A 13,242-nucleotide genomic window follows, 5' to 3' on the forward strand; every position below is an offset into this window, starting at 1 on the left:
CTCAGTTTTTCTAGGAATTCATCCTTAGGAAACAATCAGAAATTTTCAAAATAGTTAGCTATGAAAACGGTTAAATTATAATCAACCTGAGCCTTTAAGGATAAGATGTGAATACTTGATTATTTTTAGCAGTACTTTTCTGTATTTTTTTTCCCCGCAGGTGTCTTACAGCATGTTTGGGCAAATTCTTACTGCAAAGGGTCAGAGAGTGAATATTTTAGGTTTTGCAGGTCATAGGTTCTCTGCCACAGCTACTCAACCCTGCCACTGTAGACAATAAGTAAGCAAATGGGCATGACTCTGCAACAGTAACACTTAATCTGCAAAAAACATGCAAGTCACCCATGTGGCCAAAGATGTAGTCTGCCCACCCCTCTTCTACAAGATGAACATGTATAAGAAAAACAGATCATTTACAAACCATAAAGCATCCTAGATTAAAAGAAAAAAAAAATGCCCCATGTGTCTAGCGCACAAGTCTAAAATCCTGGCATCTGTATTGACTGACAATCTACAGTCTCTTATGCACTGGAATTTTGTGTTAAGTTTCAGACATGAGAAATGTTAGAGAAATAACTGATACCATCCTTTGGAATCAAAAATAACTGACAACAGCCCTTCAGTGAAGGTGCTTTCAGTGGAAAGAGCTACAAGTGGCGACGTGACCCTGGACACATTGCTTTCCTTCTCCCTGGGACTCTGCTTTCTTATCTATAAATTTCCTATCTGGTCTAGACTAGAGGATCTCAAAGGCCCATATCCATGACTGAAACTTAGGGGCACATGACTTTCCTGAAGTTTCTGTTATTCCTCATTAGCACCATTTACTTTGGCCAGGAGCCCTGGAAAGCGTCACCATTAGGAAACTCATTTGAATGAAATTCCATTAGATAGAAACCAAAGTGCACAGAAACGTTCAAAATACAAGTGTATCTCGTAAAGAGGAAAACCATTTATCATCAAGGCTCAGGAAATCATTGATCAAGCTGCCAACTTTCTGACTGGAATGAACAGGAATTGTAGCCCTGAACTTTGACCAGCGGGAAAATATATGTACATGGGAAAGGATCCAGGCAGCAAATCCTCAGGAGAATTGTGTTTTTCTCCCGGCCTTGGCCCCAGCATCCTTCAGCTACTAGAGAAGTCTGCAGCTTGGCCTGAGTACAGTAGCGTCACACAGCCCCAGGTCCCCACCGTGCGCCTGGCCCCTGGGGAACCCCCAGTAACTCTATCACTGGATTTGAGGTTCCATGATATGTCAAGGCTTTTTGGTCATTTAGATTAGATAAACACATAATTATGAGCTTCCCTGGTGGCTCACTGGTAAAGAATCTGCCTGCAAGGCAGGAGAGTGGGTTTGATTCCTGGGTCGGGAAGATCCCCTGGTGAAGGAAATGGCACCCACTCTGGTATTCTTGCCTGGGAAATCCCATGGATTAAGGAGCCTGGAGGGCTACAGCCCATGGAGTCACAAAGAGTCAGACACAACTGAGCGACTAAATAACAACCACAGCAAACACATATTCAGATACTTTCAAACTGTACCACCTCCCTGTGTCCGAAGGTTTAGGACCCAGACACAGAACAGAGTGAGTCAGGGCACACGTGTCCAGTGAGACCCCTGTACGTTCACATTCTGCCTCCATCCCTTAGCAGCCCATGGGATTTTTGGCAAGTCACTAAAACTCCCCAAGCCTCAGGTTTTCCGTATGAAAATCAAGACACCTGCCCTGCAGTGTTCTTATAAGCATTAAGGCACTCAACACAGTGCCTGATACAATGGTGTGTGCTAATGAAATCCATTATTTCTGTTTTCATGACCATGATTTGAGAATAAATGTTATTTTAAATAATATTATTGTTGAAAATGTCATACTCAGGGAAAAGTCGACTGAGCCGATGCTGCAATCAAAAAGGCTCTCTGTAGTCTTGCCAAAGATTTCAAAGGCAGTGAGCTTGATGAAACATGCTTTCTCTAAGAGGAACATGGGCAGACACCTCCCTACTGCTGCCCAGAGGGTGTGGAGGAATGTGCTTCTGGAAGGCGGCTCAGCCAACCAAGACACCGTGTGAATGCATGGTTCTGCAACTAGCAGAAGCCAACAGAGTCACCAGAGGCCCTGAGGACAGAGAGAGCTGGGAAAACCCAGGAGGTGAGGGGCCCCACACGGTGTTCTCTAAACATCCCCAACTGTTGCCTCTGGTCCTGTTTTCAACTTTGCAACCCATGATCAGCTCAAACTGAACAAAAGGTTGGCAAACCCTTAGCACACCTTCTTCCTGTATTCCCCAAACCCAAATCCAGCAACCCAATACCATCATCATCATATTATTATAATAAAGCTGTTACTATTGTTATCATTAGCTTGCCTTTAAAGAGATGGTTTTTAACCCTGTCAGGCCCTTTAGCCCCTTTTTTCATATCAAACATTTGGTAATGCCCATTTTACTCTTCCGAAGTGAAATGGAATTTATGGATGATAAAACTTTCCATTACTGTGACCACCAAAAACATGTCCACAAACTCCCCAGATGGCTGGCATGGGATAGATACATCCCTGGACAAGATTCACTGCTTTAAACTCCCCTTTAAGGCTAAAATGGGCTTCCCTGGTGGCTCAGCTGTAAAGAATCCACCTTCTGTGTAAGAGACATGGGTTCGATTCCTGGGTCAGGAAGATCCTCTGGAGAAGGAAATGGCAACCTACTCCAGTATTCTCACCTGGGAAATCCCTTGGACAGAGAAGTCTGGAGGGCTACAGTCTATGGGAATCACAAAAGAGTTGGACACAATTTGGCAACTAAACAATAACTAAAACATAACCTGTTTAGAACAAGCCTCTGATGTTCACAGGATTCCAGCATTTGGTCCTGGAAGGTCCAACCCTGTCATTTCCTAAGTACGGAGTTGATATGGCCCAGAGAGTCTGAGATGAGCTCAAGTCACCCAGCAGAGAGAGCAGGACAAGCAGATCCCAGCCTGCATCCCTGCTATTCAGGATTCAAAAAATAAACTGGATTGTAAGGTGAGGACTACCGCTAGATTTTGTGGACAAAACATCATAAGGACCACAGCAGGATAAATTCTTTAGAAAATGGATACAATTAGCCTACAACAGTTTGCTTTTTTCTCAAAACAGAAATGTCAAACTAGAAAAAAAAACAGAAATGTCAAATTATTAATAACCAGCAACAGCTGAGTGCATATCCCAACAATTCCTCAGACATTCTAGGCAAGATGAAAGACAGCCCTTTTTAGAAAATCCCACCAATTATTCCCATTTACTTTTCCTATTCCTATTCAGCTGAAGCTGAAGCTCCAATACTTTGGCCACCTGATGCGAAGCATCAACTCATTGGAAAAGACCCTGATGCTGGAAAAGACTGAGGGCAGGAGGAGAGGGTAACAGAGGATGAGATGGTTGGATGGCATCACCAATTCAATGGACGTGAACTTGGGCAAACTCCTGGAGATGGTGAAGGACAGGGAGGACTGCCATGCTGCAGTCCATGGGGTTGCAAAGAGTCAGACATGACTTGGTGACTAGACAACAACAATTCCTATTTACATTTCCCTGCTGTTCTGCATATTTTTTATCTTCAAAACACTTATCTGTATTAGCCATTCATAATTACTGCTAGCACTTAGTGAGTGTTTACTCTGTAACAGACACTATGCTATATACTTTATATGATTTTTACATATGTTTCTAACCCCTGAGTTACATACTTTTACTATCTCTTCTTTATAGGTGAGCAAAATGAGGTACCAGAGTGCAGAAGAAAAAGTGGATTGTTACTCAAATCTAGATCTGTCTGATCCAAAGTCACTTAGCCAACACACAATCCCCTCTCTTCTCCAGAAATTTCACACTGGAACCACTACTAAGTTTTTTTAGTTTTTTTAATTTTTTTTTTTTTTTTTTGGTCACACCATGTAGCATGTGGGATCTAGTTCCCTAACCAGGGATTGAACCTGTGCCCCTTGCATTGGGAGTGTGGAGTCTTAACCATTGGACCACCAAAGAAGTCCCCTTAGAGGTTCTCAGAAATATTCCAGCAAAGTCTAGACGAGAAAAAGAAAAAAAAAAAAGGTGGGATGGTTGGGGAGAGAGAAATGGTTACTATCATACAAGTTCAGGCAGCTAACCACTCAATCCTCAGCCTGCAGAATTCCTGGTGTTGCCCTGAGATCTCTGGTCTGGCATGCCATTCCACGCCAGAGATGCTGCCTGTTCCCACATCACGAGGTGAAGTCCACGCTAAACAGTCTGGCCTTCTTGCCTTCTTGCCGTCCACACCACTGGCAAAATGAAAGTCCACAGACACAGCTGAAATCCTTATTTACAGTGAGTTACCTCTCCTATAACAGTAACCTTTTCTTCCTTTGCTCATGAAAATGATCAATGTTCATTTTTATCCTTCAACTAGCATGCACACCTCAAATACTGGGCAGCAATCTCCATGTGCCGTTGTTAAGAATGAAAGCTGACTGAGTGCTCACCGTGTTCTTAGTGCTCTATGAACTGCTTTGCAGGATCATCTAACAAGAATCCTGTGGTGAACACTATTAGTCAGCCAGTTCTACAGATGAGCGAACAGAAACCTCAAGAGTCAAAACAAGTTATACGTTTGTTTTTTTTAAAACAGGGAATCTAGGAATCAAACCCAGGTGGTCTGCAAAGCCAGGGATATAGACACAGAGGGTTCTCAGTGCCTCCACGGACTCTCCCTAAACTGAAGACAGGGGGTCCACAGCTTCCCCTGAGAGAGGCAGCTGCGTGAGGGCGTGGAAAGGTCCCCAGTGCAGACCGCCCTGCCTCACAGTGTGTTTCGTTACTAAAGTTGGTAAGCTTCTGTTACCACAGCATTGCCCCATTTTCTTCTCTCTTGCTCCCACCAAGAAACAAGAAAAGAACAAGATTCTCTATTAAGAACACATTAAACAATGTCCAGTGGAATTTCAAACCCAGGTCTCCAGAGCACCAGAAACAACAAAACCCTTATTCCCAATTTGTCAGCTTCTCACGCTGATCCCAGGGCTTGTACACTCAGATCTAAGAACAAAGTGGTTCCTTAGCTCTCAATACAATGAAAGCATGTTCCCGGAAAGCATGGAAGTAAGTAACTGGTGGGCATCTTTGGAAACAACAGGAAAAGCCAAAAGGTCAGGGGTGTGTTACTCAGGCGGAGGCAAAACATCCCTGCTGGTCAAGCCACCTCGTGCCCCTGCTGAGCAGCATCCACCTCCACGTTCCTCCTCCTCTGGCAGCTTTCTGATCCCCTCAATCTCTCCTGAAGCTGAACAAGGAAACAAGAAACACAACTGAAACGCAGCAGGTTGGCCTAGGCTATCTCTGATTTCTAAAGTACACGTCCTGCATTCGGGAGAGGGTTTCTGCACCAGGGAGACCATATTTCATCTAAGACCAGGAACAGCTTCCTTTCCACTTGAAGATACTTCTTTTTGCTCACTGGTGTTTAAAGACAATACTATTTAATTGAAATCCTGCTGCCCAGGATGAAGATTGTACAGCTAATCCATTTAAAGTATGTTTTCTTGGGAGTGTCCTAATGCTCCGGTGGATAGGACCCAGCACTTTCACTGCCGGGTCCCAGGTTCAATCCCTTGTCGGGGCAAGACACACAGTGCAGCCAATGAATGAATGAATGAATAAAGTGTGTTTTCTTTCTACCTCATTTAATAATATATTTTTTAGGATTAAAAATTAATACATGCAGTTTGTAAAAAAAAATTGTAAAACAGTACAGATTAAAGGTAAAAGTGAAAGTTCTCTCTCCACTCCCATTCCTAAGAATAGCCCAATGGTAGCAGCTCCTTACCCTCCAGACATGTTTGTGCATATCTGAAGACATACAGTCAAGAGGCTTCATTCATTCTAAAATGAGGGTGTCACACACACAGTTCTGCAATGTGCTTTTTGAAGCCAGCATGTTTCACGGATGTTCCTCCACCTCCATCCATAGAAAACAGCCTGCATCTCTAATGGCTGCATCACTCCTAGTCCCACTCAGGGTACCAGGAAAACGACACTGAACTCTTTTATTTTTCCAGTATAGCTCCTCCATGGGAACACACAGCTTACTTGATTGAATCCATATTTTTAGATTATTTATCCATATAGCGTGCATGCATGCTCAGTCATGTCCGACTCTTTGCAACCCCGTGGACTGTAGCCCACCAGCCCCCTCTGTCCATGGTATTCTCCAGGCAAGGAAACTGGAGTGGGTTACCATTTCCTCCTCCAAGGGATCTTCCTGACCCAGAGATCAAACCTGAATCTTCTGTGTCTCCTGCCAACGATGGCAGGCGGATTCTTTACCACTAGCACCAACTGGGAAGCCCATTTATCTGTATATATGTTAACAAAACAGTGTGTACAGAGAAATGTATGGGTCATATGTTTCTAGGAGCATTTCTCATCTTTATGATGTTGATGTCTTCTGTTACTTCAGATATTAACAAGAGTGCCTCAGAAAGGACCTTCCCTGACCAAACTCTAAGTCAGCACTCCAAGTCACCATGACCCCCTTACTGGCTTCATTTTTCACCATAGCACTTTCACACCCTAACATTATATTATTTATTTATTGATTCATAATCTCTCCAACTTCAATATAAGTCACTTAGGGTGGAGACCTTGCCGTTTTGTTTACTGTTAAATTCTAGCACCTAGAAAACTTCATTGTAAGTGTCCATAAACTATTTACTGGATAAATAACCATACAAGCATAACACAATGGATATTAAAAGGCATCTCTTCCTAAAATTCTGGGTTTTCGGCTTGAATGTGTATGTATATGTGTGTGTGTTGGCGTGTAGCTCTCATCAGAAGCAAACGGACACAATTTGAATACTACAGTATCTACGGTAATATTCAGTAGCTCCAGGAACCAATTCCTCAGTGTGCATTCTACTGTAAATATATAAAAGTAGTGGATCTGGGTCGCACCCAAGAAGATGTTCTAGCAGGAAATCAAAGGTCTCTGAACAACCATTCAGTCTTTTCTCCCCCACTGCACCTTCTAATTTTGCCAGTACCAATAAGCGAGATATTTGAGTTTGTGTTCCTAATGAACATTAGATACATTCTTTCCCTGAGTATACTAAAATTACCTCTTTTATCTGGCAGAATTTTTTCTCTGACAGTGTAATCAGTGGATATTAAATATATGATAAAGCTCATCACTAGGTTAGACTCAGTAGCGTGTGATATTTGTTAATATATACATTGTCATATGGGGTACTGCATAATAAATGCAAAGATTTAGTACAAGCTTACCTGTCATTGCGAAAGATCTTCGGTAGATACCTTCTGGGGAACCACATGGCCAAAGCACACATCAGGACCCAAAGGATTGCAAGTTCATCTAGCATCTGACCCAGGAAACTAAGGGTTGCATGGAAGTAGACGGATCCAATTCCTAGAATCAATTACAGCCAATAAAAAAAGGTCACAGAGAAGAACAGACTCACAAATTCAACACACAGATTAAGGACAGCCTTTTCATAAACGACTACCGAAATGACCAAATCACACTCTCTCTGAGAAAAGAAGTTGAAGGAAGAAACCTACACCATCTAGGCTTACAGACTTCACGTCTAGAAAGAGGATGTGAAGCAGGGCCCAAACACCAGCATATCAGAACTTTAATAACTGCACAAGTTCACTGTGTCTTCATCCACTGAGCCTTCCTGGGAACACACAACCAAAAGTCAACATTCTCTCACAGTTAAGAATTCCTAATCTGCCTGTGGAAGGAAATAAAAATTATACAAATATTTCCCAGAATTACCAAGGATCAAACATCTAGAATTTGTTGTTGTTTTTTTTTAATTTTAGTCCTTTAGAAACCACGGTTTCATTCGAATACAGTTGTTTCACAAGACTTTCCTCAGAAGTTCACATAAAAGTGCACTGGCACAGCACCAGTGACTATTATATAAATGAACTCTCCATGCAATTAAGTGATAATTACAGTCAACCTTGCCATCAAGCCCATATTCAAAAGAGTCCTCCTTCTGGAGTCCAGGAAACAACATAAAAGTTTGTTAGGACGTCAGAGTGACTTTGGTTTACAAAGGGGTCAGGGAGTGTGTGGAGCTGCACTTCCTCCCTTTCAGCCCATGCTCACAAACGAATCCACTTACCCACTACAACCAAGAGAGTCCATATTAAGTAGATGCCACTGTTGAAGCACGTTGCATACTGCCGGAACAAGCACATGCAGATGGGCGGTAAGATGAAAAACAAGACGTTGCTGATCTGGGGGCGGGGGGGATGAAAAACGAGAAGATGAATATTAAGTAAAAGGGCAAAACGTAAGGCAGCTTGTTCCCAGTATGTCCTTTGTAAATGGAGATGAATGCGGCCATACATCTTTTTTTAACAAGAAAAAAAAATTCACAACTAGGGAAACTTACAAGTTCTTTAGTAACCATTTTAGGGGGATACTTCCTGCCTCTGTGATCGTAGGCGCAGCTATGAAAAGACTGGGGCTTCCCAGGTGGCGCTAGTGGTAAAGAACCTGCCTGCCAATGTCTGCCAGCGTAAGAGATGTAAGAGACTTGGGTTTGATCCCTGGATCGGGAAGGTGCTCTGGAGAAAGGCATGGCAACCCACTCCAATATCCTTGCCTGGGAAATCCCATGGACAGAGGAACCTGGCAGGTCATAGTCTGTAGGGTCACCAAGAGTCAGACACAACTGAGCATGTATGTACACACACACACACACACACACACACACACACTGCCATCTGAAACTGCCCAGAGTCCTCCCTTGATGTGAAGAATCAACGACTCTTTTTCTGCCCAATTATGAAGCATCCTAATTTACCTGAATAATCATTTTTAAAGGTAAGGCCTGCACTAAATAATGGTAAAAAATTTTAAGAGAATAGTTTCATGAAGAATGAGAAGGACCAGACTTGTTCTAGCCCCCCATAATTTTCTGCCAGCCAGGTCCTGGGCCCACGTGAAGGCAGGGAGTGCCTTCCTCATTTACCCCTTGTCAGTTTTCTCACCCTAAGCCAAACCTACTTTTAGGTAAAGATCAAATTTGTAGCTTTAAAATGGCATCATTTTATCTTTCAGACTGGATTTGAGTCTATTATCTCTTCATAGGTCACCTGGCTTTTTTAAAAAACCAGACTGGACAACCTAACTCTAGAATCTCACCTCTAATTTTTTTTTAATTTCTTTTTGTCTATCTTTTTTTAACTAGGGGGAGTCATAGCCAATTCTTTTTTTCCCCTAGATTTTTTTAAACTGAGGTAAAATTCACATAACAAAATTAACCATTTTAGGAGTGTGTAGATCAGCAGCAGTTAAAGCAAGTGTAATATGCAATCATCACCTCTATCCAGTTCTGAAATGTTTCCATCACTCCAAAAAGAAACCTCATACATATGAAGCCGTCACTTCCCCTCCTCCCTTTCCCCAGTCCCTGGCAACCACTAATCTGTTTTCTGTCTCCACAAATTTACTTATTCTGGATATTTCATCAAAGTGTAATCATGCAATAAGTGACCTTTTGTGTCTGACTTCTTTCACTCAGCATACTGCTTTGGAGGTTCACCTGCACTGTAGCAGGTAGCAATACTTTCTTTTTATGAGTAATATTTCATTGTATGGATACCACATTTTGTTTATCCAATGTCCTTACAGTATCCTTAACAGTGAACAATGCTGCTATGAATATTCATGTCCAAGGTTTTCAGTATTTGTTTTCCATTCTCTGAGTTATATCCCCCCAAGCTAACATTGCTGGATCATGTGGTAATTGTGTGCTTAACTTACAAACCACAAGACAATTCTCCACAAAGGCTGAACCATTTTACACTGCTACCAGCAAGGTCCAAGGGTCCAAATTTTTCCACATCCTTGCCAACACTTTTTATTTTCTGAGGTTTTTATTTGCTTTGTTTGTTTAATAAGGCCATCCCAGAAGGTATGAAGTGTTAGGGATAGTCAGCTTCTTTTAAAGTTTCACCTCTAATTGAGGAGTAAGGAGCTCCTCGGGAAGGACTGGGCATGCAGGGAAGAGGAGATGCGCAGAATGTTTAAACAACAGCTGGGTCTAAATGCACAACACCAGTGAGGAAGGGGTGAGAGAGGGGTCAAAAAAGACTAAAATCTTTCAGAGATAGAAGATGGAGTAGATGAAGTCTGGAAAGCCAAGAGCATGGGGGCTTTCGAAAGGAAAGACTGGTCACCCATATTAGACAACACAGAGCGGGTCTCAAGGGAACCAAGCGGGTGGGTGCCCAAACTCAATGAAAGGAGCCAGGGTAGAAGGGCTTTTCCAGACCTGGGAAGTCACACTGAGGCACAGCTAAACAAAATGCATTGGCAAACCCCAGAACTGGAGGTGCAGTGCGGGTGGACACTGGTAACATCAGTAACCAATGGACGCCTCTGTCACCATCTGGGAACAAGAGGGGATGGGAATGACAGTCTTTAGAAAGGGGAGAAGTATAGAGTGGAGAGAGATAAAGAACAAGATCTTTTGTCGGGGTGGGATAGGAACGAGGCTGCTCCCTTTGGTTAAAGTTCAAGACAAATCCCTCATGGGGCTGCATCCTTCCGGAGAAGGGGGTGCCTTGCTCTAGTTGGCCCATTCTGATGGGGGCCTTTTTCTCCTTTTCCCCTTGGAGCTACTGGCAACCCTGGGTGAGAGTCTGGATAAATGACCACAGCAGTCCCAGGAAGTATGCAGTGTCCACACTTTGGAATATAGCCAACTCTCATTTATTAACTAAAAAGCAGATAAGGAGGGATTCAGGACAAGGCTCTATGTAATATCACAGCCTTTAACTTCCCATGGAGTTATTTAAAGAACCCAAGATCTTTAAAAAAAAAAAAAAAAAAAGAAAGAAAGAAAGAAAGAAAAAAACTCAGATCTTTAAGAGTTAAAATGAGAGACCTTAACCATCGGACACAATTGAGCTACGTATGCACATGAAAGATGTTAAATGTTTTATAAGGGGATGTTAAAGTAATGGCCTGGAAAGGCTCCCAGGCTAGCCAAGTTCAGAGAGGCAGTCACCCACAGAGGTGGGGCCAGCATCCAACCACTCTTTCCACTGCCCAAAGCTGACTTTTTTCACCTTCTATCCATCCAACCACATTCTGATCACCTTGGCTTCATGCTTCGATTAGCATCTGAAAATTCTGAATTGCATCACACATTGTGTACCTATGACCTTTAGGTGATTTACTTTGCCAACAAAGGTCCGTCTAGTCAAGGCTATGGTTTTTCCAGTGGTCTTGTATGGATGTGAGAGTTGGACTGTGAAGAAAGCTGAGTGCCGAAGAATTGATGCTTTTGAATTGTGGTGTTGGAGGAGACTCTTGAGAGTCCCTTGGACTGCAAGGAGATCCAACCAGTCCATTCTAAAGGAGATCAGCCCTGGGTGTTCTTTGGAAGGACTGATGCTAAAGCTGAAACTCTGATACTTTGGCCACCTCATGCGAAGAGTTGACTCATTGGAAAAGACCCTGATGCTGGGAGGGATTGGGGGCAGGAGGAGAAGGGGATGACAGAGGATGAGATGGCTGGATGGCATCACCGACTCGATGGACGTGAGTTTGGGTGAACTCCAGGAGTTGGTGATGGACAGGGAGGCCTGGCGTGCTGCAAGTCATGGGGTCACATAGAGTTGGACACAACTGAGCGACTGAACTGAACTGAAACATTGCTCTCTGTTTTGTTAAACACAGAGGTAGAAGGAATTAAAGGTGAAAGGGGAAGGAGGAGAAAAATGGGATTGTGATACTATAGGTATCTTTCTCCTCTCATGTACAAAAGTATGTTCTCCATGTAAGAAAAAGAATACATTACAAAGCTAAAGTCTGCCTTGCTATCCTCCTCCCTGGAGATACCCACTCTTCTCAGATTCATAATCCTCAACTTCTTTGCATTTATGTGAATATATATATCATATATATCACATATTGCAACATTATATTTTGGCAACTTCCTTTTCTCATTCCACAATACACCCTGCTAACCTTTTCATCTTAAGTCACAGAGATCTGTCACAGCTGCTGAGGGTACTGCAGAAGGCAACACTTCATTGAGCCATTCCACTAATGGGAAGCGCACTGATGTATAGCCCCACCTAACAGCTCTGGGGAATATAACACAGCTTTTCACCCCAATACAGTCATCCCTCTATATCCATGGGGGACTGGTTTCAGGAGTCCCTTGGATACCAGATTTTGTTGGATGCTCAAATCTCTTATATAAAATAGCATTATATATGCAGTATGCATATAACATACACACATCCTCCTGAATACTTTACACTGATTGTAAAGTATAAATTTACACTTTACAATGGGAAAACAATTTTTCCACAGATGGGGGGAGGGGTGGTTCGGGATGACTCAAGCACACCAGTGGGTAGCGCTGTAAGTACAGATGTAGCTTCACTTACTTGCCCACTGCTCACCTTCTGCTGCCCAGTTCCTAATACGTACTAGTCTGCAGCCCAGGGTTGGGAACTCCTGCTTCAAATCATCTCTAGATTACTTATAATACCTAATACAATGTAAATGCGATGTAAATAGTTGCAGGTATACAGCAATTCAAGCTTCCCTGGTGGCTCAGACGGTAAAGCATCTTCCTGCAATGCAGGAGACCTGGGTTCGATCCCTGGGTCGGGAAGATCCCCCGGAGAAGGGAATGGCAACCCACTCCAGTATTCTTGCCTGGAGAATTCCAAGGACAGGGGAGCCTGGTGGGCTAAGGTCCATAGGATCGAAAAGAGTTGGGCGTGCCTGAGCAACTAACACACATGCATACAGCAATTAAAGTTTTGCTTTCTGGAACTCTCTGGAATTTTTTTTTCCAAATATTTTCAGTCCACACTGGGTTGAATCCACAGATACAGAACTACGGACATGGAGAGCCGACTGTGTATGTTTATTGCCTCAAGTCCTCTCAGTCTCCTTTGCTTCAGCCATGTACAACCATCTATGGCCAAGCTGTCCCTTAAAAGCTATGCCCCGTGATGGCCATAGCTGTCAATCTATGTTAGCACTAGCAGTGTGCACAATAATGACTTTTAAATTTACACACGGTTCACAAAAACATGAGGCAGTTAAATACACCTCCAGTGAAATTATGATAGCTCAAGTATTTTTAATGCCCATATCAGCAAGTTCAATTTAGAAACACTATTTAACAGATAGTTCCAAATAACCCTGAAATCT

General features: G+C 42.9%; 1 protein-coding gene across 5 annotated transcripts in view; it reads right to left on the reverse strand.

Annotated features, from left to right (window-relative positions):
* ACER2 (alkaline ceramidase 2) overlaps positions 1–13,242 on the reverse strand; it is a 38,568-nt gene that overhangs the window by 14,764 nt on the left and 10,562 nt on the right. For all 5 annotated transcript variants that reach the window (XM_044939802.1, XM_006070888.3, XM_006070890.3 and 2 more), the window contains exons 2-3: positions 8,174–8,288; positions 7,305–7,446 (exon numbers count right to left, since the gene is read on the reverse strand). In XM_044939802.1, the coding sequence (XP_044795737.1) occupies positions 7,305–7,446; positions 8,174–8,249 (218 nt within the window). In that variant the 5' untranslated portion in view covers positions 8,250–8,288. The remainder of the gene's footprint in view (positions 1–7,304; positions 7,447–8,173; positions 8,289–13,242) is intronic.

Source organism: Bubalus bubalis, chromosome 3 (genome assembly GCF_019923935.1).
Source record: "Bubalus bubalis isolate 160015118507 breed Murrah chromosome 3, NDDB_SH_1, whole genome shotgun sequence".
Classification (NCBI taxonomy): domain Eukaryota; kingdom Metazoa; phylum Chordata; class Mammalia; order Artiodactyla; family Bovidae; genus Bubalus; species Bubalus bubalis.